At 37.2% G+C, this 25905-nt stretch overlaps 1 protein-coding gene across 1 annotated transcript in view; it reads left to right on the top strand.

Moving 5' to 3' along the window:
* The window catches only part of ERCC6L2 (ERCC excision repair 6 like 2), a 42779-nt gene extending 20838 nt beyond the window's left edge, over positions 1-21941 (top strand). Inside the window, 10 exon segments of the mRNA XM_015824900.2 lie at positions 1372-1485; positions 3473-3592; positions 8474-8545; positions 10120-10265; positions 12914-13009; positions 13108-13207; positions 16405-16557; positions 17204-17275; positions 19022-20186; positions 21769-21941. Coding sequence (XP_015680386.2) covers positions 1372-1485; positions 3473-3592; positions 8474-8545; positions 10120-10265; positions 12914-13009; positions 13108-13207; positions 16405-16557; positions 17204-17275; positions 19022-20186; positions 21769-21941 — 2211 coding nt within the window.
* The last annotated feature ends 3964 nt before the right edge of the window (positions 21942-25905 follow it).

The following is a 25905-nucleotide window of genomic DNA, read 5'->3' as shown; positions in this document are numbered from 1 at the left end:
CTGCAAAATATATCGAAGAACTGACACAAGATGACAGAGATAGGGGGTGGTGTTAACAGATTATACTTCTTTGCATAACAGTGGCACATTTGAATAAACATTAAGCAGCCTAAAGATGTTTAACAAATAGACTAATGAAATTGAAATGCATCACTCAGTCAAAAAGTTCCCAGTCCATGGCTTTCAAGCTATGTTTACAGAAATCATTTCTGATTCATTAGAACATTTCTAATTCTTCTGTGTAGCTTTATCTGTGCTCTGAACTAAGGTCTGATCTACTTTACTTGACTTGGGCAGCAAAAGGATTCTTATCTGCTCCAGATAAGATAACATCCATGTTGGGGTTGCTATTTTGATTCATCACCCATATACAAGACTTCCTACAAATAAAAAAAAAATTTAGCATGAAAGACATACGTTTAAACCGTAGTCACTTTTGGATGTGCTGTGCTTTTTATGCAGGAGAGTATGTATTTTATTTATTGTATTAGTCAACATAAAATATCTTGAACAAAGTACAATCTACATTCTGATTATAATCTATTATACCAGCCTAGATCTTGTTATGCCTTTCCCACCCTATTTTAACGTTTGTGTAGAGAGGTGGCTTTAACAGATTTAATTCATTATTCTTCAGCCTCGTTAAGATGGCAGTTATTTCACTTAAATACATATTTAAATGTTTGTTGGGGGGGAGTATATGTAATGGGCTGTGAAAATAACCTTGGGAAATAGGAGGAAGAGCTGCAGGTTAGATAATGCTCCAATAAGAGAAATCTGAGTCTGAAGAAGGGATGAGGGTAGAGAAAGGGGAAGGGACCCACTCCAGTTTTCTGGAAAGTAAAGGCAGGGGAGAGGAGAAGTGCTTTCAGACATGCAAGATTCTGTTACTGTAACCTTCAAATAAGAGTAACATTAATACTCATTGTTCAGGGGGGAGGGTTGGGCTACCTCGAAAGGCTAACAATATAGATCCACCCTCAAGTTATCTCTTTTTGCACATAGGAGGACCTTGAATGAATAGATCATGATTTCAAAACACATTGTATTTTTTTATGTTTGCTGTTCATGAAATGAAAAGGAAATTGACATTTTTTTTGCCTTTTTCAGCTTAGTATTTTCCCACTATAAATTATTAGAAAACATTTTAATTTGACATGCTGACATGGAACTTTAGAGGCAGAATGTTGTGTATTTTTCTGTTCAGTAAAGGACAAAATATGTTTCTAATATTCTAGAATTCAGATTTTCTCCTCAATCCCAGAGAAAAGAAATCCAAACACTGGATTTTGTGAAATAAATATTTCCTGCCTTATTTAAGTACTATAGTTTTCCGTTCTCTGAATTTTTAAACTGTTTATATTTCTACAGACAAATGCTCATGGTGAAACAATGAATGCGTTATATTTCAGTTATTTGACAGTCCTTCGTAAGATAGCAAATCATGCTGCCCTGTTACAGACAGAGAACACTAGCAAACAGCAGGTTAGTTTTCTCAAGTCTTTGTTTTCAGCAATGATTTGAAATGGTAAACTCCATTCTTCATTTTATGTCTCATTCATTGTGTTAAAATTATGTTGAAACTATATTGTTCTTAAGGAAATATACTTCCAAGTCTGTAATAGATAGACTGTTTGAGTCTAGGAATACAAACGTGATTTTAGGGTTTGCCATCCCTATTCAGCTTGAGTACAGGTAGTCCTTGTTTAGTGAGGTTCGCAGTCATGACAGTGGTGAAAAAGTAACTTTACAATCAGTCCACACATTTATGACCTTCATGGATCTGTAAAACAAAGGAAAGCTGAAGTAAGATCATATGCATTTCACTTAATCGCCGCTTTGCTTAACGACTGAGTTGCCTATATTGCTCTTCCCAGAATCTACTGTTTTTCCGCCTTTACTTTTTTATGGCAACAGGGACAGAACGCAAAGTTGTAAGGAACTGAGCAAGAACTGCCCCGTTAGTAAAGTGGCAGTGCGGTGGCCTCATTCCACTCCCTGTAACCTAGCAATCTCCTTGATACCTGCTGTGTGTTTTACATTCATTTATTTCAAAACAATCTTTCTGAGAGCAGTTTTCTCTAGCCGGTATCAATAGTTAAGCTAAAAGCCTGCTCTTTTTCTTTTTTTCTTTGCCTTCCAATAGAAAGAGGAAAAAGGGATGGCTGCAGAATGTCCAAAGGGGTCATGGAAGGCTGCTGCTTTCTAATTTCCCTTCTTTCTGCCTCGAAATATAAGTAGGGTATGGTAGCAGTCAGATCTACTACAAGTTTTAGCTTAGAAAAATCAGCAGAGGACTCAGTTGCTATCCCCCATTTTCTCCTCTTCCTTTCTAAGAGGCGAGGGAAATGAAATTACAGCCGCAACCTGATTGTTGTAGCTTTCAGTCTGGAATAAGGGGGAATAGCCATGGCTCCTGCTCCTTGCCCCAGCTCCTGCTCACCTAGCAGTTAGAAAGCAGGCAAATGTGAGTAGATTAATAGGTATTACTTTGGTAGAAAGGTAATGGTGTTCAATGCGCCTTTGGTATACAGCCATGCAGGCCACATAACCATGGAAAATGTCTTTGAATAATGGAGATAAGCATCATGCCCTAGAGCAGTGGTTCTCAATCTATGGGTCACGACCCCATTTGGGGTCGATTGACCATTTCACGGGGGTCACCAAGCAAGGCTGTCCGCCATTTTTTCCCTTTTCCGGCAGGTGCCTTACCTCCCTTGAGCTGGGCCAGCTGGTGGTCGGCCTGCTCCGTCTCTGCTGCTTGCCAGCTACGCCTCGGCCGGCGCAGGGGGCGGAATCACGCATGCGCGGTGCTCCCGGGCAGGGAAAGTCCTCGACTTACGACCGGTTGGGTAGTCCTCGACTTATGGCCGGTTTAGTCCTCGACTTATGACCGGTTTAGTCCTCGACTTACGATCGGTTGGGGTCGCGGCATTAAAAAGGTTGAGAACCACTGCCCTAGAGTTGGACACAACTGGAGAGAGAAGGAAGGAAGGAAGGAAGGGTAAAGAATTGATAGTTAAGACCACAAATAGCAGGAAATTCATGAAGATATTCTGGAGGAGCAAAAAAAAAAAAAATGGGATCCCGGAATGAGAAGTAACAATCCAAGATATGACATATATCTATATATTGGTAGAATGAAACTGAGATGTATATATGAGATTTTTGAACTATGGGGAGATGTACACTAAAGAAATGGGCTAAATGTGAGGATACTTTCAGCCATGGCTCCCCCCCCCTTTTTTTTTTCTTTTAGCTTATTTAAAGTAGAAGGAATGTCTTTTTGCTATTGCTCCTGTTACACAAATGAAAATCCCTTGTCAAACTTCTGCAAGTAGCAGTCTATCTTCTATAGATACTGCCCATGTTTTCAATTTTTCCTTGCACTACAGTAAGTGTATTTTTCCACTTCTTTTAATTCAGCTATTAATTCAGCATTTTCTTTGGATTGATTTGTATTTTATTTTAGGAGGCCTACATCACAAGGATCTGCAGCCATGTTTTTTCCAAGTTTCCTGATTTTGTGGACCTTAGCAAAAATGCTGCTTTTGAAACTCTTTCTGATCCAAAATATAGTGGGAAAATGAAAGTAAGTAAAAGAAGGGAAAGATGGAGCAGAGCTGTTTTCCATACATATTTCTTTTGTTTGCATTCAGCACACCATTTGTGGAAAAAACATAATAATTATAATAATTATGATTATTACAAAACTATCATCATTGACACTTTTCTGAGGAATTTAGTCGAGAGTTCTGCAGTTTGGAATCAGGCAATGCAAATATCAAATCTCTTTCTTTCTACCTGCCTGGAAGGAAAAGAACCAGAATATGTAAAAGTACCCTATGATTTCTATCTTCCTAGAGTTTGCAGTACAGGTAGTCCTTGACTTACGACCATAATCAAAACCCAGAATAGTGGTTGTAAGTCATTGCAACCATAAGTCAAGACACTATGTTATTGGTTCAAATTTTTTGATAAGTTTTGTGGTGGTCATTAAGCAAACACATGGTCATTAAAAAAATCCATTTTTCCCAATTGGCATTTTTTGGCAGAAACTGGATGTAAAGACCAGAAACCTACAAAAAGAGTTACAAATCACAATGCAGTGACCACAGGGTGCTGTAAATTACTGTAGAGATTAGCCAGTTGCCCAAAATGTGATCATGTGACTGTGTGTATGTGCAGCCATTGTAATTTCAAAAATGATTTTTAAGAGGTTATGAGGAGGTCCACTATAACTTCGGCTGTTAATGATCTTGTAGTATATGTGCACAGTGATGTAAAAGCAGCACCAGCAAATGAGTAGTAGTGAAATGAGTGGAGAAATTTTCTAGGTATTAACAGCCAGGCATTTGAACATCCACACAACAAAAATGCAAATTATTTACTGGTTTGCTTTCACCTTGCAGGCAATTGTTCAGAAAGGGTGTTCCTATTTCCACCTCAGTTTTATATAGTCAGTATTCTGTATTTTTGTAAGGAATGAACTGTTACAAGCATATTTTAAAATATGAAATTAGCAGGACACTAATAAAATGAAAGCTTTAATCGGGTACAATTGCTCTTAGGAGATTTACTTTATTTTTTTAATGAATCTACAAAGCTTTACCTGAAAGAAGATTATGAAAATATTACAGAGACAGCTTTTAAAATCAGATTTGAGTCCAAAACTCAAGAATTTATTGCTGACTTCTGTAGAGTTAACTTACATCAGGGATCTTCAAACTTGGCCCTTTTATGACTTGTGGACTTCAACTTCCAGAATTCCTCAGCCAGCAATGCTGGCTGAGGAATTCTGGGAGTTGAAGTCTACAAGTCATAAAACGGCCAAGTTTGAAGATCCCTGACTTACATGAACAAATCAATAACTGACAAATAGAACTGAAATAGGTATCTTAAGTAGCCAGGATAGCGCCAAGTTTATTTTTATGAATTACTGTAATGCAATTTCTAAATTATTTCAGTAATCCGTCACGCTCCTTTATGTTGGAAAATATTTTCTGTGAAATAATAAACCATCTCTGGTATCTGTTAAAAATAATTCACAAAGGCAGACTTTTAAGAAGTTTCTTCAGTATCCTAGAATGCAGTTCATCTCAACAAATTCAGTGCTGTCCTTTCATTGTGCTGTTTGTAACCTCTTTGAAGGAAGAAAACATTTGGTCATTAGAGAAGACAGGGATGAGGGAGTACCAGGAGTGAAGGGAGTGTTGGACTTAGCAGATCTGCAGATATTCCAGCAGTGTCCTTTTGTTCCAACTCTATTTGAGGTCCTCAGATAGAAAACAATGGTTTTTATTGGAGATGGAGGAGAAGGCCCAATGTGAGAGTTCCCTTTCTGATATCTGAGCATTTTTCTCACTCTCAGAGAGGCGACCAGTACAATCCAGGCTCCTTAGGATTGCAGTCTTGGTAAACTAATTAAATGTGATTATTGCTTGTAGACAAAGATCAAATAATGAGCAAATCACAATGTTATGTACCTGTGGTTTGTGCCTTTCACATTGTTCCTGGAGGATGCTATTTTTGTTCCAGGCATTTTCTTTTATTTAGTATTAAACAAAGCCCTTTATTAGCATAGAGAGGATTAATTCTATACTAAAACATAGACAGAGACAATGCTGTCATATCAATTAGCATTGGCTAGTAGTTCATAATATTTGGAGTCCTGTGATTGCAGTGTCATGAGCTGCAGGCTCTTCTACTTATTAAACAGGATGGGATTCTGCTCCCTGCTCTCAAAATGTAGGTCAGAGGCTCCATAAAGACTGAAGGAATGTGAGGAGCAAGGTGAAGAAGGGATATCCCGCTTTTGAGTAGACATTCACTCCTTAGCATTGGGTGCTCAAAAAAAAAATCATAGCATACCTTTAGTTGATTCTCTTTTTCCTCCTTGGTTAAAAAAGAATAAATAGATTGGGTGTTTTTTCTTTAAATTTTCATTTTATTCAAAAGATTAAAATACAAAATTCAAAGGGAAAAATGTAACAAAGACAAAACTAGACAAAAATATTTTAAAAAATGAATTAAAAGGACAAAGAACAAAAACACATTATCATGCCTAGTTGAACACTGATTGCAACAACAATATTGCAACAATAATAGCTTCCCCCTTGCAAAACAGATCCAAAATTTATAAACTTCTACACCTATTTGCAACCCAAATGATCTGTCATTCTGTCATATATATTCTCTCTCTCTCTCTCTCTCTCTCTCTCTCTCTCTCTCTCTCTCTCTCTCTCTCTCTCTCTCTCTCTCTCTCTCTCTCTCTGTGTGTGTGTATAAAGTCTACATTTTACTCTTTCTCTCTCTCTCTCTCTCTCTCTCTCTCTCTCTCTGTGTATTTATAAAGTCTACATTTTACTCTTTTTTGATCCAATTTGTGGGAGAAACTGGAAGCTTCTTTGATCGATTGGTGCTTACTATCTCTTATTCATATCTCCACAATGGTATGTCCCTAAAAGTCAGATGCAAACTCCAAAGTCATTAATCAAGCACTATTGCAACCCAAAGGTTGAACAGAGCTTCTGTTAAATTTCTCATAAATGCTGCGCTGGGTTTCTTATTCCCCTCCCTCTGCATCTTCCCCCCACCTCCAGTCAAAGAACATGGATAGATGGAGTGATGATTTGAGACCTCTGAAGGACTCAAAAGATCATAGGGGGTGGTGACTTTGCTCATTATTGAAGAGAGGATCATCTGGAAATAAACTTTCATAAAACCAAGTTTATGGCCTTTGCCAAGAGATCAAAGGCACACTTCTGACATATACCTGTGACATACAAAGCGAACAAGATTGAGTAACTCTCATGCTCTTAAGTGTGATCTTTCATGCTTCTGGCTCCAGGAAGCTCACAGCAACTATGATCCCCCAAACACTGAGGAATATACTATTATTACTTAAAATTTATTATAAATCAAAATGCAGCTTCAGACCTGCAGTCCTTACACTATCTGAAGAAAGGTCATGATGAAACTTCTTTAACCATTTTTGCAACTTAATCCCCTTCCCCCACTGGCATTTGTCCAAATTCCATAAAACAGATATCTCACTGTATCTCCTAATGCTATTCTAAGTAGATGAAAGTGCAGTATGGAGTAGGGATGTTGATACTAATTTTTTAGCCAAGACAGTGTTTTCCCCTATGGGCTTAGCCTCACTAATGCTGAAGGTAGGTCTCAGTCCTCCTGAAAGTGAATCTGGCTAGACAAATTATCACTTGGATTCTATCTCTCTTTCCCCCCCCCCCCATTTACTCTGTGAACAGTGTATAATGGGGACACACTACCAAACTGATTTAAGCCGAACTCTAAACTGTCCCACCACGGAAAACCTAAGGTATAGAGCAGTGATGGTGAACCTTTTAGAGACCGAGTGCCCAAACTGCAACCCAAAACCCACTTATGCATCGTCGGGTGCCGGGTGGGTGTGGCCCATTGGATGGGTGTGGCCAATTGGGTGGGTGTGGCTGCAGTGGTAACGGCAGACTGGGTGAGACTAAAAAGTTCAATCAATCAATTCCAACTTTGCAAAATCTTTTTTTCCCCGTGAGAAGTTAAAATTGACTGATTGAACCTTTTTTTTTGTACACGACAGTGGAGGCGTAAAGCGAAAAGGTTTTATAAAACCCAGCTGAAGGCCTAGGGGTGACGGCATGTGTGCCCACAGAGAGGGCTCTGAGTGCCACCTCTGGCACCCGTGCCATAGGTTCGCCACCACTGGTATAGAGTAATATTAGTTGCATACTTTAAACAGCTAGAGGGCCCTAATAGCACAAGGATCTTTATTTTGGCTTGTTGCGGTGTCACCACTGCTATGATAGATGAGAGTCACAGGAAGATCAATAAGTTTGCCCCTGGAATGCTGGTGGGCAATTGGAATCATGAAGCACATCTTCCTGTTCTGCTCATTTTAGATAGATGCCCAGAGTACCCTTCTTCCCCCAACTATTTACTAAATTTATAAGCTTACAGAGCAATTCTAGATCTCCCTACAAATCTCTGACTCAACACATAATATTGCCAAATTCTTGGCAGCATTGTACAAAAATTATCAGGAATTGATAGCCAGCCAGAGCTAAACAGACTTGACATATGCTATTATACTGCTGGTGCTTATTTCCAGAGATTTTGGTTGTGTAGCTTCTGTTGCCACAACTTAATTTTTAATTCATTTCTTTTTCGTAGGTTGCATACAGCACACTATCAACTTACTATAGTTTATTCATTATATGTGGTTTTCACTTTTATAGCAGTTTTATGGCTTTATTTATCCATCTTTTAGCTCTGTAGTCCTTGTTCTCGTATGTTCTAGATAACAGATCGTTTTTCTGTGATACTTGTTGATTCTGCTATATCTGTATTTTTATTTAAAGACCAAAGTAAAGATATCATATTATGTAAAATAGATCTGGTAAAACATTTAGGGGTAAAGATTTAATCAATGTTATTTTCCATTGTTCATTTCCAGGTCCTTCAGAAACTTTTAAATCATTTCAGAAAAAACAAAGATAAAGTGCTTCTTTTTTCTTTTTCAACAAAGGTGAGCTATGTGATCTTAATGTAAAACCCAGGGAATATTAGCATCTTTCACCAATTACTGCTTTCTAGCTTGAAATAATTATCCATGGAATAATAGAGAATGAAGCATCTTCAAATGCTTTAATTCTTTACAGGAGAAAACCTTTTACATCATACATTTCTACTCTGATAACCCCAAATCTATTCTTTGGGAAATGCTCTCCAAATGATCGTATGAGGTTTTCTCCCAACTTCTCTCAAAACACTAAAATTTAGGAGCATTCATGCAAAATAATTCAGATTCAAAATCAATAAAAGGAAATACGAAGTAGATATGTCTACTTTAACGAAGAGAAGGACGAGGGGGGATATGATAGCAGTGTTCCAATATCTCAGGGGCTGCCACAAAGAAGAGGGAGTCAGGCTATTCTCCAAAGCGCCTGAAGGCAGGACAAGAAGCAACGGGTGGAAACTAACCAAAGAGAGAAGCAACCTAGAACTAAGGAGAAACTTCCTGACAGAACAATTAACCAATGGAACAACCTGCCTCCAGAAGCGGTGAATGCTCCAACACTGGAAGTTTTTAAGAAGAAACTAGACAGCCATTTGTCCGAAATGGTATAGGGTTTCCTGCCTGAGCAGGAGGTTGGACTAGATGACCTCCAAGGTCCCTTCCAACTTTATCATTATTATTAGATATTAAAAAATGTGGAATGCACTACCATCAAATGTAAAGGAGCAGCAGTTTAGATATGTGTGAAGGATAGAGTCAGTAAAATTTACTATGGCTGCATACTACCCCTGAATAACATGCAGAATATCTTCAACTGCCAGAGGGTATTAAAAGTAGATTAGGCTCCTGTTTGTGTTTTGAGATCCCCAGTATATTATATTGTTGGCCCCTGTGCATTGCAGATGTTGGATTTATAAAACTTTGGCTTTGATTCAGCAAGGCTCTTCTTACATTCCTTGGTTCATGCAATAAAATCAATTTGTGTATATCATAATATGGTGATCATCATGTAGATATGATACATTTCCAGCCCTGAACATTTTTCTACAAGAAAAATGAATATTATGTGAATCATTTGTTAAGTATAAAATTTAATATTGAATCTGTTGGAAATAATCCCCATTGAACCCCAGGAGATTTTTTTTCCCCTAAACCATATACTGTATATACGATTGTGCTTCTAACTAAGCCAAAACACTTTGGTTTTGATGCGTGGAATTCCTGCTCTGCCGTTTTTGGGTCTTATGACATGGCAACCAAGATAAAGCAGTAATAGCCATGTCATAAGTCCCAAATGCTGCAAAGCAGAAATCCCACACTTAATTGTCTGGTTTTTACAGATTCTGATCTAAATGTATGTGAAGTTTCTGTATTAAATTACAACATTATTATAACGTACTAGAGAGTGGGAAAATTTAAATTTTAATACTAATATAATAAATACAAACAATGGAAATGAGAAATATTTCTTTTCAGCCAGTATGTGTGACTTTGGATTAATGATGAAAAAAAATGGGCTATTAGGAACTTGATTTGCCTGGTAGTTGTTTTTTAAACTGTTCAATTACTGCTTTTTCCATTAGTTACTTGATGTTCTGGAACAGTATTGCATGGCATCTGGGCTAGATTACAGAAGACTCGATGGCCATACAAAGGCAGAGGACAGGATCAAAATAGTAAAAGAGTTCAACAGCATGGAAGAAGTTAACATTTGCCTGGTTTCTACAATGTAAGCATGCCATGTCTGCTTCTGTCTAGATAGAAATGTATTGCAAATTTATTGCACTCTTGATTGAGCTTGCATTTGTCATCTCCTTGGGAAGAAGCAATAACATTTCTATTGGCTATTATAAAACTGGGAAGTAGACTTCATCACTCAAAACTCTGAGGGCAGAAGTTAAAAATGAATCATGTTCTTACGTATTACCATTTTTCTTTACTCTTCTCCCCTCCTGGGTTTAATCTGATATCTGAAAACAGTGATGAATATTGTTAACTAAATAAGAGTTTTATATTGGCTTTAGAATCAAAATAACTATGCATAAATTTTGAAAGATGTTTTCTTAAACTGTGCTTGAATGGAGCCAATAGACAGATATACAAATTAGAATCAAGATAATTTATGCACAATTTTTGAAATATGTTATCTTAGGCCATTTGAATGAAGCCAATAGACAACTAGGTAGATGCCCAAATTCAAAGAATTAATACAAACTATAGATACTACTATTGTAATGTAGGGCAATTAGCTGCTTTTAGTGCATAATACAGTACATCTCTTGCAATATAATTCCTAATTTACATTTCTGTGATAGCACACCCAGAACATATGGAGCATCAGTTTTCTTAAACTACTCTATATCAAATAAAAGCTAAACGTAAAGAACCTGCATCTACTAGAACAGGGGTGTCAAACTGTCGGCCCATGGGCCGGATACGTCATGCTGAAACTGCATCCACCCCAGCTCCGGCAATGGGGAAAAAGTCGTGATACGTTGTAACATGTCATGTGACATGGTGAGTTTGACACCCCTGTACTAGAAGCTGCTGAATTACATACAGTATACTAACAGTTCTAGCCTGATGCTTAGTTATGAGGGATACTGAAAGTTGTAGTGTAGCATATGCTTCTGTAGTATGATAAATAATCAGTCTCCATAAGCCTTTTTCTCTTCTACTACAGGTCTTGTCCTCCCTCTATACCATGGGTGTCAAACTCGCTGTGTCATGTAATGTGTTGCAATGTATCGCAACTTTTTTTGCATTGCCGGAGCTGGGGTGGGTGTGGCCTCTGTATGATGCAACCCGCCTGTGGGCTGGCAGTTTGACACCTCTGCTCTGTACCCTGTTTTTCTGTGATCTGTAGTTCTAATGCTGATTAGTTTTCGGCAAGGTTTATGTGTGTGAAACCAACTACATCTGTAGCTCCAGTTTACTCTCTGCTTCAAAGGACAGACATTTTAGCTTCAAGAAAAGCAACACATATAAATAATCAAATTGCTTTTGAGTTCAGTTTAGTTTAGTTTTCGTTTCCTAAGCCAAATACCTAGTAGCTTACAGAATTTAGAACATAGCTACATAATGTATTTTATCAGGAAAAGTAACCACTATTTTTTGCAAAAGCTCATACAAAGTCCATCAGTGATTCAATAGTCTTAGAGATTTTTGCTGATATCTATTTATAATTCTGATAGTACTTTTTTGAGAGCATGAAATGATGAGAGGAAACCTTTAGTAAGAAGAGTAATCCTTTTTTCCCATTAAGGCACAACAAGATTATTCAGCTAAAAGTTATTGTACCTATGGGCCAAAGAAGAAAAACACTGTCATGTGTTAAAGTTTTTATAAACTATTTTAGATATATTCTTCTAGATTCATTCAGAAATTGTATTGCTTCAAAACATTTGTAAAGAAATAATACTAAGTATACTGTTCTGATTTTAAAAAAGGAAAACCTATCACACGGTCATGTCATGCAATTTGATTCTCAGTCTCTGCACTAAAGATTGTAAGTTATCTAAATATGTCAGTAAGACTTGTCAGCATGGAATACACTTAGTTGCAGAGATACCTGTGGAGTGTATGTATATATTAAAAAAGTCAAGGAGATACTATGAAACAGGTGATGAAAATGCCAGTTTTCCTTAAAGTGCATTACTTCCACCTATTCTGATACCTTGCTAAGTAGTTTAATGAAAATTTATAATGCACCATAATTGTTTATATGTGTAGTTTAATATAAAACTATAATGCACCATAATTATTTATGTGGTCTATTTTTGCCTAATTTAAAAATGATGGAAAGGAAGCATTGTATGAAAACTTGAAGATTAATAACATTTAGATAACTTTATTTCTTAAGTTTTTATTGGTAACCAAAATGAACATGGCTCTCCTGGTATCAAATAAAAGAATGTAGGTTAACTATGTGGTAAAATACTTTTTTAAAAAAATAGAGTAATATATTCAACATAAATGTTAATTTTTCTCCATGTAAGTTGGCGAAGAATGCAAACTTTATGTTGTTGGATAAGTTCCATATTTTAACGTTATTATGCTGCTGTAAAAATGGCTGCAGTTTTCCCATCAGGACGTGAATTATGGAAGTGATTAGGCATCACTTCTAGCACACTCAAATGGTTTTGGGAAAATCTTGACTGACTATGGAACTGCTGAGTTTGTCTATAATGAAGATCTACATTGTATTTTTATTTTTGTTTTTGTTTTGTAGCCTTAATTGCTGATAATTGAGAAATTGTCACTAATTTGTAAAGAGAAAAAAAATTAAAGCAGGACTACTACCAGTATATGGTATAAATTGTTTTGCACTCCTTTATTTGTTCCTTACCCTTTACATTTCTTTTCCTTATTATAAAGGGCTGGTGGATTGGGTCTTAATTTTGTTGGTGCTAATATTGTCATACTGTTTGATCCAACGTGGAATCCAGCTAATGATCTTCAAGCCATTGACAGGTACATTCTAATATGTTAATTTGTTTTTTTTTTAAAGTTTTCTTTCTATGGTTGGGAGGTTCATCTTTATTTTGATCTTGAAAATAATGATTTTGCAGAGCGTACAGAATTGGCCAGCGTAGGGATGTGAAAGTATTTCGGCTAATTTCTTTGGGGACTGTGGAAGAGATGATGTACTTACGACAGATTTACAAACAGGTAAAACTTTTCATTATATTTGCAGTCATGTTGGTTTCTTAATACACTGCTATGACTTGGCCCATTTGTGGGGGAGGGGAATTCAGTCAAATACAACTCAGTAATCTTTAGCTTGGTTTTATAGCTTTCGGATTAATTTAATTTTGATTCATAAAATTAAGCATTCCTGCACTGTATATTATTAAGGAAAAGGAACTCTGCCATTGACCCAAATGCATTTTAATGAAAAAAATCAAATTTTATTGTATTACTATACCCACAATCACAACATATTTGTTGGGACAGCCAAAGTGGCACAAGAAGTTATAGAAACTTTTAAGTCTCAACAATTCTTCAGCGGACAAAAATCACAAAACTCAGGGAATGTTCAGGCTCTGAGGTCTGTAGTTTTAAAGGCACTCTTAGGTGGCATGTTGCAGATTGTGAATGCATTAGTCAAGGAGAGATATTGGCACTTAGGACAAAGAATGATGGCTACCCCATCTCTTTCTGCTCCTTCTTCTAGCCTAGTTCTGAAAACACAAAGTCTCTTAATCCTGAATCTCTTTCCAGCCACTGGTGAAGAATGGCATGACTTTGGCATGAATTTAAGAAATTTAATAGTCTTCCCGATGTCACCATATTACAGGTAGTCCTCGACTTACAACAGTTCATTTAGTGACTGTTCAAAGTTACAACGGCACAGAAAAAAGTGACTTAATAACCGTTTTTCAAACTTAACAACCATTGCAGCATCCCTGTGGTCATGTGATGAAAATTGGGATGCTTGGCAGCTGACTCATACTTATGAAGGTTATAGTCACGTGATCATCTTTTGCGACCTGACAACCAAAGTCAGTGGGGAAGCCAGATTCACTTAACATCTGTGTTACTAATTTAACAACTGCAGTGATTCACTTAACAAATAGGGCAAAACTCACTTAATAAATTTCTCACTTGGCACCATAAATTCTGGGCTAGATTATGGTCATAAGTCGGGGACTACTTGTATATCCGCATCTGTAATGCCTTCTTAGCTCAGATGTATTTTCTCTTGATCCCCCATCTTGCAAAGCCAGGAAAAAGGTGCAAGGTCTCTAAAGGCAGCCAATGGGCAAAGAAAAGTTGTCCATTTTCAATCTAAATATTGTCTAATAATAATCAAACTGCTTTTCAGATGCAAAAGCGATTTATGAAGCCATCAAGGATTTAGAGTACAACAGAGGAGGAAGAAAGAAATCCCAAGTTCTGAATCTGGTTGTCAAATGTGGTCTACGCATTTGACTTATATAGAATTACAATATGCACCTTGACAGATTGCCTCTTGTGCTGTCAGATCTTGAAGTATATCCCTGCTGGCTATTCAATTTATAATTGCAGGAAAGAGAAAGTGGAAAGGATGCTTTTTTGCCATGTCTCCAAGAGACTTTTTTTCCTGCTGTGCTTTATAGTGCTCAGTCAATGCACATCCTGAGTGTTTCATTTATCTGTAGAATAAAAGGGAAAGGAAGAAGTTATTTTTCTTCTTCTAAAATATTCCTGTAAAGTGCAGGTAGGGATTACTTGATCTCACTGCTGACATCTCTCATCTAGGATATTTACTGTTAACTATTAAGGATTTAAGGGTATCTGTCCCTTCTTTCTCTTATTCTGTCTTCCAGTTCCTTTTTTGCTCCTCAGGTGACATCCTAAAATGTCATGCCTCAACCATAAACGTGAAACATTCAGGCAGTCTGAATTTTGATCCTTCTAAATCAGACTTCTGATATCCTCCAGCTATGCTGGATTTCAACTCTGATCATCTCCAAGTAGTATAATCCATCACAGCTGGAGGGCAACAGGCTGTTAGGGGTAGTTTCCAGCACAGACCACAGCAAAGAAAACTGCAGAATACTAACCCTACTATACTAACCATAGACATGAGTGCTATTGTGCTCACTAGGGTTCAGGACTGGGAAAAAAGATCACAGTCATAGAAGTTCATATGTTTAGAACAGTGGTGGCGAACCTATGGCACGGGTGCCAGAGGCGGCACTCAGAGCTCTCTCTGTGGGCACGCGTGCCATCGCCCCAGTCCTAGGCCTTCAGCTGGGTTTTATAAAACCTTTTCACTTTAGGCCTCCGCCGCCGTGCGCAAAAAAAAAAGGTTCAATCAGTCAATTTCAACTTCTCGCGGGAAAGAAAAAGATCTCGCAAAGTTGGAATTGATTGATTGAACTTTTTAGTTACACCCAGTCCGCCGTTACCACTGCAGCCACACCCACCCAATGGGCCACGCCCACCCAATGGGCCACACCCACCCGGCACTCGACGATGCATAAGTGGGTTTTGGGTTGCAGTTTGGGCACTCAGTCTCTAAAAGGTTCGCCATCACTGGTCTAGAATCTACACAATATCTGAATTTGTGAAATATAAAGCTTTTAAGTAATCCTCAGTGCTCCCACTTTACATGGTGGAGGGAAAATAATTCGGGAGATTTAAAGTTGTGTCATGGTTATACATTTTACTGGATAAGATTATGCTATCTTACATACATTTTTGCCGACGGCCAATCTAAATATTTCTATATTTATGCAGTATATTTTAGATGTAATGGCTGATGTTGGATTTCAGTAAAATGTACGGATAGGGACGCTGTCTTTGCCGTCTTATATCAGAGGCAGGCAATGTACGATTCACCTGCTTCACCTGCTCCCTTTACAAAGCCATTCCTCCCACAGACCACCTTAGATCAGAGCCTGAGAGATTAGAAGGAATTGCTCCGGACAAAGGAAAACCTGGATGATAGTACATTGTGACCAATTTCATGACCTTTCTGTGACCTAGCTTAAATAATACTTACTTGATAGTAAGCAGGTGAGCTTTAGTATGTTAATATCATTTGCTATTCTAGCTAATAAAATATTGCAGGGATGACGATGGTGATGATGATGATGATGATAATGATGCACTGAACAGTATGTCTTTGTAACAGGTTTTTAATAGATTTCTTAATTTCTTATGTTATACAAAATAATAGGAAAGATCATGCCGATCCTGTGCTGTATGTTAATGTGATAGAACAATAATAGCATCCGTTGGGGAAAATAAAAATATATTATTTCCTTGTTGGACATTCTGCTTGCTTTCAATAAACCTATTTTGGTACTGTGCATATTTGGAAATTCTGCTACGTTGTTGGCGTGTGCTTTTGAAATGTGTATGTTGCTCTGTTTTAGCAATTGCATTGTGTAGCGATTGGAAGTAAAAATGCCAAGCGATATTTCAAGGCAGTTCAAGGATCCAGAGAGCATCAAGGAGAACTTTTTGGGATTCGTAATCTTTTCAGGCTTCAAGACCATGGATCCTGTCTTACAAAAGAGATTCTAGAGGTGCTGTGCTTTTATTTGGGCTTTCTGAATATTTTGATTTATCCACCCTATTATTTTTTATGTTGTTGAATAATACTCATTAGAAAATTCAAAAGAATGTTCACTATGATAAAATCACAAATTCTCATTGCATGAAAATAGTCCACTTTATTACAATAGCATTTCCCCCCATTCATTTAATTTTAACTATGTACATATTTACCCTACCGGGAAATGTGACCACATAATTCTTTCCTTTATCTTCATCTTTATTATTTATTTTCTTACTCAAGATGTCAGCCACTCACTCAATCAGCCTCCCTTCTGGGACATTGTATTACATATGCCTTGAATTTTTTTTTCTGCCAAATTTCTATTTTGAGTGGGTTATAATCCTTAGGGCTATGGGAATTTATTCTTGCATCAGACATTGAAATTAGAAAACTTAGGAAGCTCCCTTACTTTGATGGTCTTTTCAGACCTTAGTCAATGTGCCAATTGATATTCCCTATTCCCATTCCTTGAGCACAGATTGAAGTCAGATTTCTTACATAGGAAACAGAAGTCAGAATGTTTATACTGTTAATATACAATTTAGTGACATAGGTAGAATTTGTAGACCAACTCAGGGAATGACTTATTTAAAAGTGTTTGGCTCTTTTTTTAGAGAGAAGGCCAAGTAGAAGCTGGTGTCATGACAGCTGCTACGTGGTTGAAAGAGGGATCCCGGCCTCGTGAGGTAGAAATACTAAATAATATCATGAAACATGTTGTATGATGTTTTTGTAAATGTGATTTATAATATTTCCTTCTACAAATCTGAAGAAAACAGGAAGAATTAGAAAGACGTATTAGGAATGTGAGGACATTGATATTCTGAGTTCAATGCTTTTATATTGCATTATAATATACAAAGTTTATTTTCTAGTTCATTTGACGGGTCTTGAATCTGGTTCATGAAAAGATAGAGCTGAATAGATATGATTAGGGTTATATGGCACTGCTGAGCACAGCTTCAGTGGTACTCATAACAGTCAACCAGTGGAACAGCTAACCCCCAGAAATCACGGGCGCTCCATCGCTGGACGTTTTTAAAAAGAGACTGGACAATCACCTGTCTGAGATAGCATAGGTCCTCCTGCTTGAGCAGGGGGCTGGACTAGAAGACCTCCAAGGTCCCTTCCAGCTCTATTATATTCTAAAACATTGAATAACGTACAGCCAATGAAGATGGTTCTTAAAAATTAAATAATAAGGGGTGAAGCTTATGATGTAACTATAGAGCTAGTGTAATAAACTGTACATTTGGGTTTTTTTTGTCTTTTACTGTCTTAATATCATTATTGTCTTCAGTTCAAGAGTAGAACATTTTCACCCACTACTAAAATTCAGAATGCAGAATATTCAGTCTAGTAATAGAACTGAGAATTCATAATAATACGTTGGCAGCAAGTTGCACACGTAGTTCCATGAAATATAGAGGGTCTGATACAGGATTCCTATTAGAAAATAATAACTTTCAAGAGCTGTACCATTTGCAAAGTTTATCTGAAGTAATTCCCTTGACTTTAGAGTTTATATTTATATTTGGAATCAAGGGAATTATTTATATTTTGTTACATTCCAAGGCTTCATTCTAAAATGAAGTCTAGTACAGCTGATAAACAAGGTATGATAAATATATATAGTATCAAAATATATCATAATATAGTGAATGTAGAGATTAGCCAAATGGGTGCATTTAAATGTTTATACCATATACCGTATTCCACAAATTTCTGCAATGTATTTCCTTAAAATTAATTAAACTAAACTAAACTTCTAATACTGTATATATTACTTACAACACCGGTTGAATGGAATAGGATTTGTTTTCTTATTGAGCTAGAAATGCCTCTATATATCTTTGATTTGGATAATTGTTTTGCACAAAAGAAAAAAAAATCTGTAAAGATTAGACAGTAGAAGCTATGATGAAGATTTGCTCCTTAGTAAGTAAATAATAGGTAGCTTTTTTGTTGTTACATAGTCATCCCAAGAATTTGAATAGTTTCTAAGGATTTTTTTTCCCACCACAGTCCATGCCTGCTTAATATAAGTGCAGGCTGAATGCAGACATACCCAGTGAACACATGACATCCAGCCAAAGAGAATAATAGAAGTCTGTTTTTGATACTGTCGCTTTTCTCTCCATCTCCCTGTGAAACTGCTAACATATTTCACTGTATCTCCCAACTCTTGAAGTCATTTTTTCAGGGAGCTCCATGTGAAAAGAGAAATTAGAAAAATAACTCCTCTTCATCGCTGATCTGCAAAACCAACCCAAGAGCTGATAGTCAATGTATATCTCACCGTATGTTAAATTCATGATAATGGCTTTTAAACATTGACAATTAGTTTTATGACAGCAATGTAGTTTTTAAGTGCTGATTATTAAGAGTGATATTTAATGAAATGCTTTCAATTAATGGCTTCTTTTATACAGGAGACAGAGTGCGATTATGAAGATCAAGATACAAAACCACTAGAAAAGGAAGGACTTGAGTCTTACAGTGATTTCAGTGATGAGGAGCATGAGAAAAATTCTAAGGTCCAAGCAATAAGAAAGAGAAATTACAAAGCAAAACATGCCATAGTTGCAGAGGGACAACTCAGTTTACTGCAGTGTGGATTTCCTAAACTTCTAGAAAAGAAAACTAGAACAGCTGAGGATGGCGGATGCATCGGGATGTCTATTGATGAAAATGCGGACCACAGATTTATGAGAGGGCAATCCAAAGGAAAGGCCCAGATTGACGGTTCTGTGAAAACTGAGGGCAGGTACATTTCAGGATGTAAGAAAACCTTGCAGTCAAAAATGAGTATGGAGAGACAAGAGAAACATGGTGAAATAGCAACTAGGGCTTATCCTGTTTTACCATGCTCTGAGGAAGAAAAGGATCGATGTAAAAACATGTACAACTCAAATAAAGGTGGAATAGTTATGGACATTGAAGACAGCTCATGTGAAAGTGATACTGTCTCTCCTACCCAATTTCCTAATGGTCAGGAATCTATTAAAAGATTTCAAGAGAAAGACAGAAACTGTGATCTTTTAGCTGCAGAAAAAATGCATTTGCTTACACCATTGCAAAAACATTTGACTTCAGAGGAGAGTTATGCGAGTGTTCTGCCTTTCAGTAAAATAAAACCATTTGAGAACATCCGAAAGATAACAACTAGGAAAGAAGTAAGTGATATTAGCGACGAATCGGAAGATATTGAGATGTCCCTTTCAGGAAAGCAGAAATTAACCAGTACTGCGAAACAGAAACGATTCCAGAGCAAGGAAAGAAATAAGTCTTCTAAAACTGTTGTTCATAGAAGCAGTCCAAGTAGGAAAGAAAGCAATGCTGATTCTCAGATTATAGAGGAATATTCATCAGAAGAAGAACATTTTCCAGTTAAGACGGTTAAGGCTAGTAAAAAAAACCCAACGCTGAAGGTCAATAGGAGTGGCATTCAAATTATGTCCAGATTCTCACCATATCTCAATTATCCTTCTATGGCATTGAGAACACACAGTAATTCTAGCAAATGGCAGTCTTCTGTAAGCAAAGAGTCGCCCTCAGGCCAAGGACAAAAAGTAGGATCACTGGATGGACTTTTTGGTAATTATATTTATTTCACAAAGCATTTTTTTTTCTAGAAAATTACCATTTTCTTCTTTTCTGTTGTCGATTTGTTATCATCTTCAGTTCTTCCTTAGACTTTCTCCTTGAGATGATAAATTCTTCCTAATCAGGGATTACACCTCTGTTATATTGCTTAAAATCTAAGATGCCCAATGTCATCAACACAGTGTCTTGTGTTGCTTAGGAGAGGTCAGCTTTGCATGATTCCATTCTTCAGAGAGCAGGGATTCAGAAGGCCATGTTGAACCATTGGTCACTGATAACAAATCTTGTTTCACAAGAAGCTACTGGAGGAGATCATTTAGGAATTTGCAACAATTAAACATAACATATTTATTGTAAATATTTATATGCTGCATTCATGAGGTCCTGCATTAAACCTTCTATACACAGTCAGCAAAACATATTAGGTGTTGGTCTTATGAACTAATTGTATGTGGCCTGGCATAACTTCTGCTACCAGTGTTTCTCAACCTTGACAATTTTAAGGCATGTGGACTTCAACTCCCAGAATTCCACAGCCAGCATTGCTGGCTGTGGAATTCTGGGAGTTGAAGTCCACATACCTTAAAATTGTCAAGGTTGAGAAACACTGTGCTAAACCAATAGCAAAAGCCGGTAGAACATTTTCCATCAAATTCCTTGGAATGGCGTCTCACTAGCATTTGATTGGCTGCCACCCAGACTCTCTTTGAGCAACTGGTCAAAATTAAGCTCTTCAGGGAGGTTGTTTGCGTCTTCATTCTGCTTTAGTTTTCTTGTAGACTGGTTGTGTTAATACCGTATAATCTTTATTCTGTAATGTTTCTTTTGTTGTAAATTGCCAAGAGTCCCTACAGATTCAGTGGTTAATAAATGTAATTAATAATAACTTCTAAAATGTTTAATCTGAATATAGATTGGTGTTGGTGTTTGTGGATTGCATAGAATGTGTTGTTCTTTTCTATAATTGTTGATGCTGAAGCAGAAATAATTTTAATTGGTTCTGGCTAAGTTAAAATTGAGTGTTATATGAATGTTTAAATGTTTTCAGTAATCTTGTAATTTTACTGTGTTATGCATCAGCCTCATTAATAACAATTAGAATGTAATATTTTGTAATGATTATAATTTATGTTGGATCAGATGGCATTATCTAGTTCACTTTCAGAAAAGCTAAGCAAGTTGGACAAAGTTGGAGACACCACCCAGAAATCCCTGGGCTAAGGACTAGAGTGGTAAATTAAAAAACAAAACACTTGAAAGAAGACACTTCTGTATTGTCCCGTAACAACAACGTAGTCATATCTGTGAGATCATTATAAGTTAAGCTCACTACAAGGCAAATAAAGCCTTTTTCTTTACTAATGAAAGATAAAAATTTATATTCTTTCAAATTGCTAAATATTTCAAATTAGAGATTAAAATGTACAGCTATCTAGGATCTTTAGAATTTCTGAATCAATAGTAATGAATATTAACCTTGGGATTTTAATTTTTTTTTATTGAACATCCATCTATAAGTCAATCATACTGCAATCTTAAACCAACAATTTCTGTATTCTGTTTCAATTATCAGATAATGTCGCTGAAGTTCCATATGTTCATTCAAACCAAGATGTGGTTGGCCCAAGCAAAGCTGAAAATAAAATGAGTCATTGGGCAGTCCGAGATGTTTTTGAACTACAACAATTTTCCCAGCTCCCAGCAAACATAGCAATATGCAGAGCCAAGGTAAAGAGCAGGAACTGAGAAGTGTGTTTCTCTTGCTATTGTTGTTTAAACAATATTGTTGTTTAAACCCAATATTTTCCTTTTTAAACATGGCTTTTCATTGTTGACCACCGTGAGTGATCAAGGGCAGAGTTACTGGAAGATGGTGCCTACAGCACACTCTTAACAAAGTGAATGTTGCTATTTCTATACCAAGGGAGTGAGAAAATTATTATAGAAGTTTCACTGAGAAATACCTACTGGATATGTAAGGTATGCCAAGGATGTGGCATATATCCTTTTGCTGTAGTTTTTAAAAACAACAGCAACCAAAAAAGAACCATAGTATGCAAACACCCTCCTCATGTTTATTTCATATGTTAAATCAGAAGCTTAAATTGATACATTTATTTCTGTAATTTCCCCTTCTCTCCAGCTCTTCCTCATAAGAACAACTTTAGGACTTGTGAGTTAAAAGATTACGGTTACAGCAGAAGTCTTTTTTTTTTGGTTTTTGGATAAATGTCATATGTGATTCTTAAATTTGTATTAGTTGTCCTATTGCATAAACTTGACAAGCCTGTTATATTTGGTTCCTTAGTCTACAGCAGGCATGTCAAACTCGTGACATCACGTGACGTCGCGCGAGGTATCGGGACTTTTTCCCCGTTGCCGGCAATGGGGTGGGCACAGTTTTGGCATGACGCATCCGGCCCATGGGCTGGCAGTTTGACATGCCTGGTCTACAGCTTACAGTCCTTTCCTTCAAAACCCCGTTTCTTCTGTCTTCTTCATTTGTCATGTCTTTCATGTCTCACTCTGACTTTATATAGAGTTTGTCTACTGGCTTTATTGGTAATTGCCGCATTATCAACACTATAATGTCATAGAGATTGAAACTCACTGTAAAAAAAGTTCAAATTCATCATCATTTGAGTCTACAGTTGGGGCGTAGAGTTGCAGTATGGTGATGTTGAGTGGCTTGACTCAAATTTGGATAGATAAAAATATATAAAATATATAAAAAATATAAAATATAGTAATATCTAATAGAGAATAATCAAAAACTGTAGAATACATGTAGATTTGCAAAAGCTAACAAAGCAGAGGAAGCAAGAAGCCTCTTTTTGGGGGTTTATAGCCACACATGCTTTTCTGGCTCCACAATCCTTATTGTAGCCTTAAGAATTTCCCTTTGTGTTGATTCCTACTTTTCTGTCATCCCTTGTATTCTAGTTCACTCACTTCACTGGTATGGGAAATATTTGAATCTGTGATGTAGCATTTTGTAATTGTTGTTTCATGCTGGTGGTTCTTGTTTATGAGGCTATAATCATGTTGGACCTAGATGAGAAGCAGCTTGCAGAATCACAGTGATTGGTGTTTTGTTAAAGGGATATCCGTCTCCTACTCATTTCCATTTATGGAAGGAGATTCATGCCTCATGCTTTCTGTTTTTCTATATTTATTGAGTGGGAGTTCTTAACTGGAAATGAAACCTCAATCTTGGTGGAAAAAAATTGCTTAGTGATTTTATTTACCATCTTTGCCTCCTACTTTAGCAAACCCAATAATCTTTGCAATCTTTAATTCTATATCTTTAGTTGGAAGGCTAATTTTCAAGTCCTCTGTTTACTTGTTGATGCATTGTTTACCTCCTTGGTGAAAATGAGTGATTTTGAAATGGATATGGCAATGAGGGAGGCATCCAGAGGGGAAATGATTGTAGTGATATGCAATTTTAATTAACATCACAGAAACTACCATTACAGAGTGGTTTAATTGTTAAGAGGTTTTAAGTGACTATATCCTAGTCATGAAACCCACCATAAGGGAAGCAATGGTAGACTGAATACCAAGCAATGCCCAGAATGTAGTGTGTTAGTTAAATGATAAGAAAGATAAGCACTGCCCTATAAGATTTCATTTATATTTAACATTGCCACAGGAGCTTAGTACAGTCATATTTGAGTTAAAATAATACTTTTTAAAAATGATGGAGACATGTATGAGGGAATTTGAGAAAGGGAGGTTATTTCTTTCTTGAAGACTGCAATTTATTTATTTATTTTATACTTTGATAAAAAGAATGCCATAGGTCAGGAAAGTTTTATCAAGGCTAAGAGATTCACAAGCATAGCTAACCAGCAATATTGGGGAGAACTAATTGAGAAAAGAAGGCTACTTAAGGAAATGACCAAATGTGATTCCCGGATTTGCACTAAAGAAGTGCAAAATAACAAAGAATACAAAGCTATAGAGCAGTGATGGCGAACCTTTTAAAGACCGAGTGCCCAAAAACTGGCCCCGCCCCACTCCACCCTCTGCCCCACCCCCACTCCGCACCCACCCCGTCCCCTGCCCTGCCTGTCCGCAGGGCCACTCACTGCCTCCAGGGCCTGCCGCAGATCGCCCAGGCAGCCCAGCAGCGACATGGCGGCCACGGCCTCTGCCTGCGCCCCGCAGCATCAATTGTACGCGATGGGGCTTGAGGGCAGAGTCTTGTCCACGCTGCCTGGCTGCCAAGTCCTTGGCTGTGCTGCTCCACGTGGGCCACGCTCAGGGGTGACTCTCCTCCAGGGGGGCTGCTGGTGAGGAGGGGGTCATGGGGGGAGGCGAGGCTGGGGCAACGGCACGTGTGCCCACAGAGAGGGCTCCAAGTGCCACCTCTGGCACGCGTGCCATAGGTTCGCCACCACTGCTATAGAGATTCATATTGCTAATAATTTTAAAATATCTATCTAGAGTGGTGAACACTAGGGAAATTAAAATGACTAGTAGTAGAAAACTGAATTAATTTCTGGTATCTATTTTCACTGTACAGGTAGAAGGGCAGATTTTCAGTGTCCAAAGTGATATTTTCAGGAAGTGGGTCTGAGGGCTAAAGAAAGGCTGTTCAGGGCCTAGTAGAGGGCTGCATTACAGAGGAGGGACAAGAGGCAAAATGATGGCGATTTGATATTAACATGGTTAGAAATGGACACCTAGATTGATCATTGCCATATTGACATTTCCTGACTGGAGAAGAACTTGCCATTCAAGAGAGAAACAGGATTCATGCTTTTGGATGCTTAGTTTTACATTCAGAATGAGAAGCAGCACTTCATTTCTACAAGTTCAAAAGCACCTGCCATTAGTCCCTTTCTCTAAAAAAAGGATATATTATTCTCATTTTCCAATTAGGAGGCTCCTGCAGATGAGAGTTGATATTCTGACATACCTTGCTTCACATAAATAAATTAAAAATCATACATAAGGATGCAGAGTCTGTAACATAATTCAAAATTATAAAGTCTGTAACATAATTCAAAATTATAAGGAGTTATAGATTTGCCTTGCTTGGTAGCTACCAGATTGGGACTCCAGAAATCTGGAAAAGCAGTAGATGGCAGCAAAGAGAAAAGCTGTATCTTACCCAGATTTTTGGAGCTGAAATCTGGTAACCCTATATTTAGGTTCCCAAACATGAGCATATACCAAACAGAGAAAGTCTTGGTTAAAAAGAAAGGGGAAAAAAATTACTTTGCCCAATATAATATGATACGAACAGAGAAATCATATCATTACATTGTACATTATAGTTAATTTGTTGTTTTAATGCACCATCACAAAATGTATACTCTGCCCCCGGATTATATAGATGCTTTTTTCTGTCAATTGCTTGTTTTCAACTTAAGTTTACTTAACGTTTCACTGAAAAGAAATATACAAAGATACCCATTGAACTGAGGATTAATCACTATGGCAACTAAAATGTGGTGACTGAAAAGGGGATGTATTTTCCCCTCAGCTTCCTGCCAGCTGTCATATTCAACTTTTGCGGCATGAATCCAGTCCAAAGTATAGACAGTGATCAGTGCTAAGAAACTATATCTGTATTTTTATAAATTGGTACAAGTATCACACTATAAAAGAAGACTTAATCCCTTGAATTGGATGACAGACACTTGGCACTCTTGACAAGGTTTGATAGAGAAATAACAGGCTGCTTTGTAGTAAAACC

The sequence above is a fragment of the Protobothrops mucrosquamatus genome, unplaced genomic scaffold (assembly GCF_001527695.2).
Source record: "Protobothrops mucrosquamatus isolate PMUCROS unplaced genomic scaffold, P.Mucros_1.0 scaffold2408, whole genome shotgun sequence".
In the NCBI taxonomy this organism is placed as follows: domain Eukaryota; kingdom Metazoa; phylum Chordata; class Lepidosauria; order Squamata; family Viperidae; genus Protobothrops; species Protobothrops mucrosquamatus.
The sequence above is the reverse complement of the archived record's forward strand: the minus strand, read 5'-3'. Positions and strand labels throughout refer to the sequence as shown.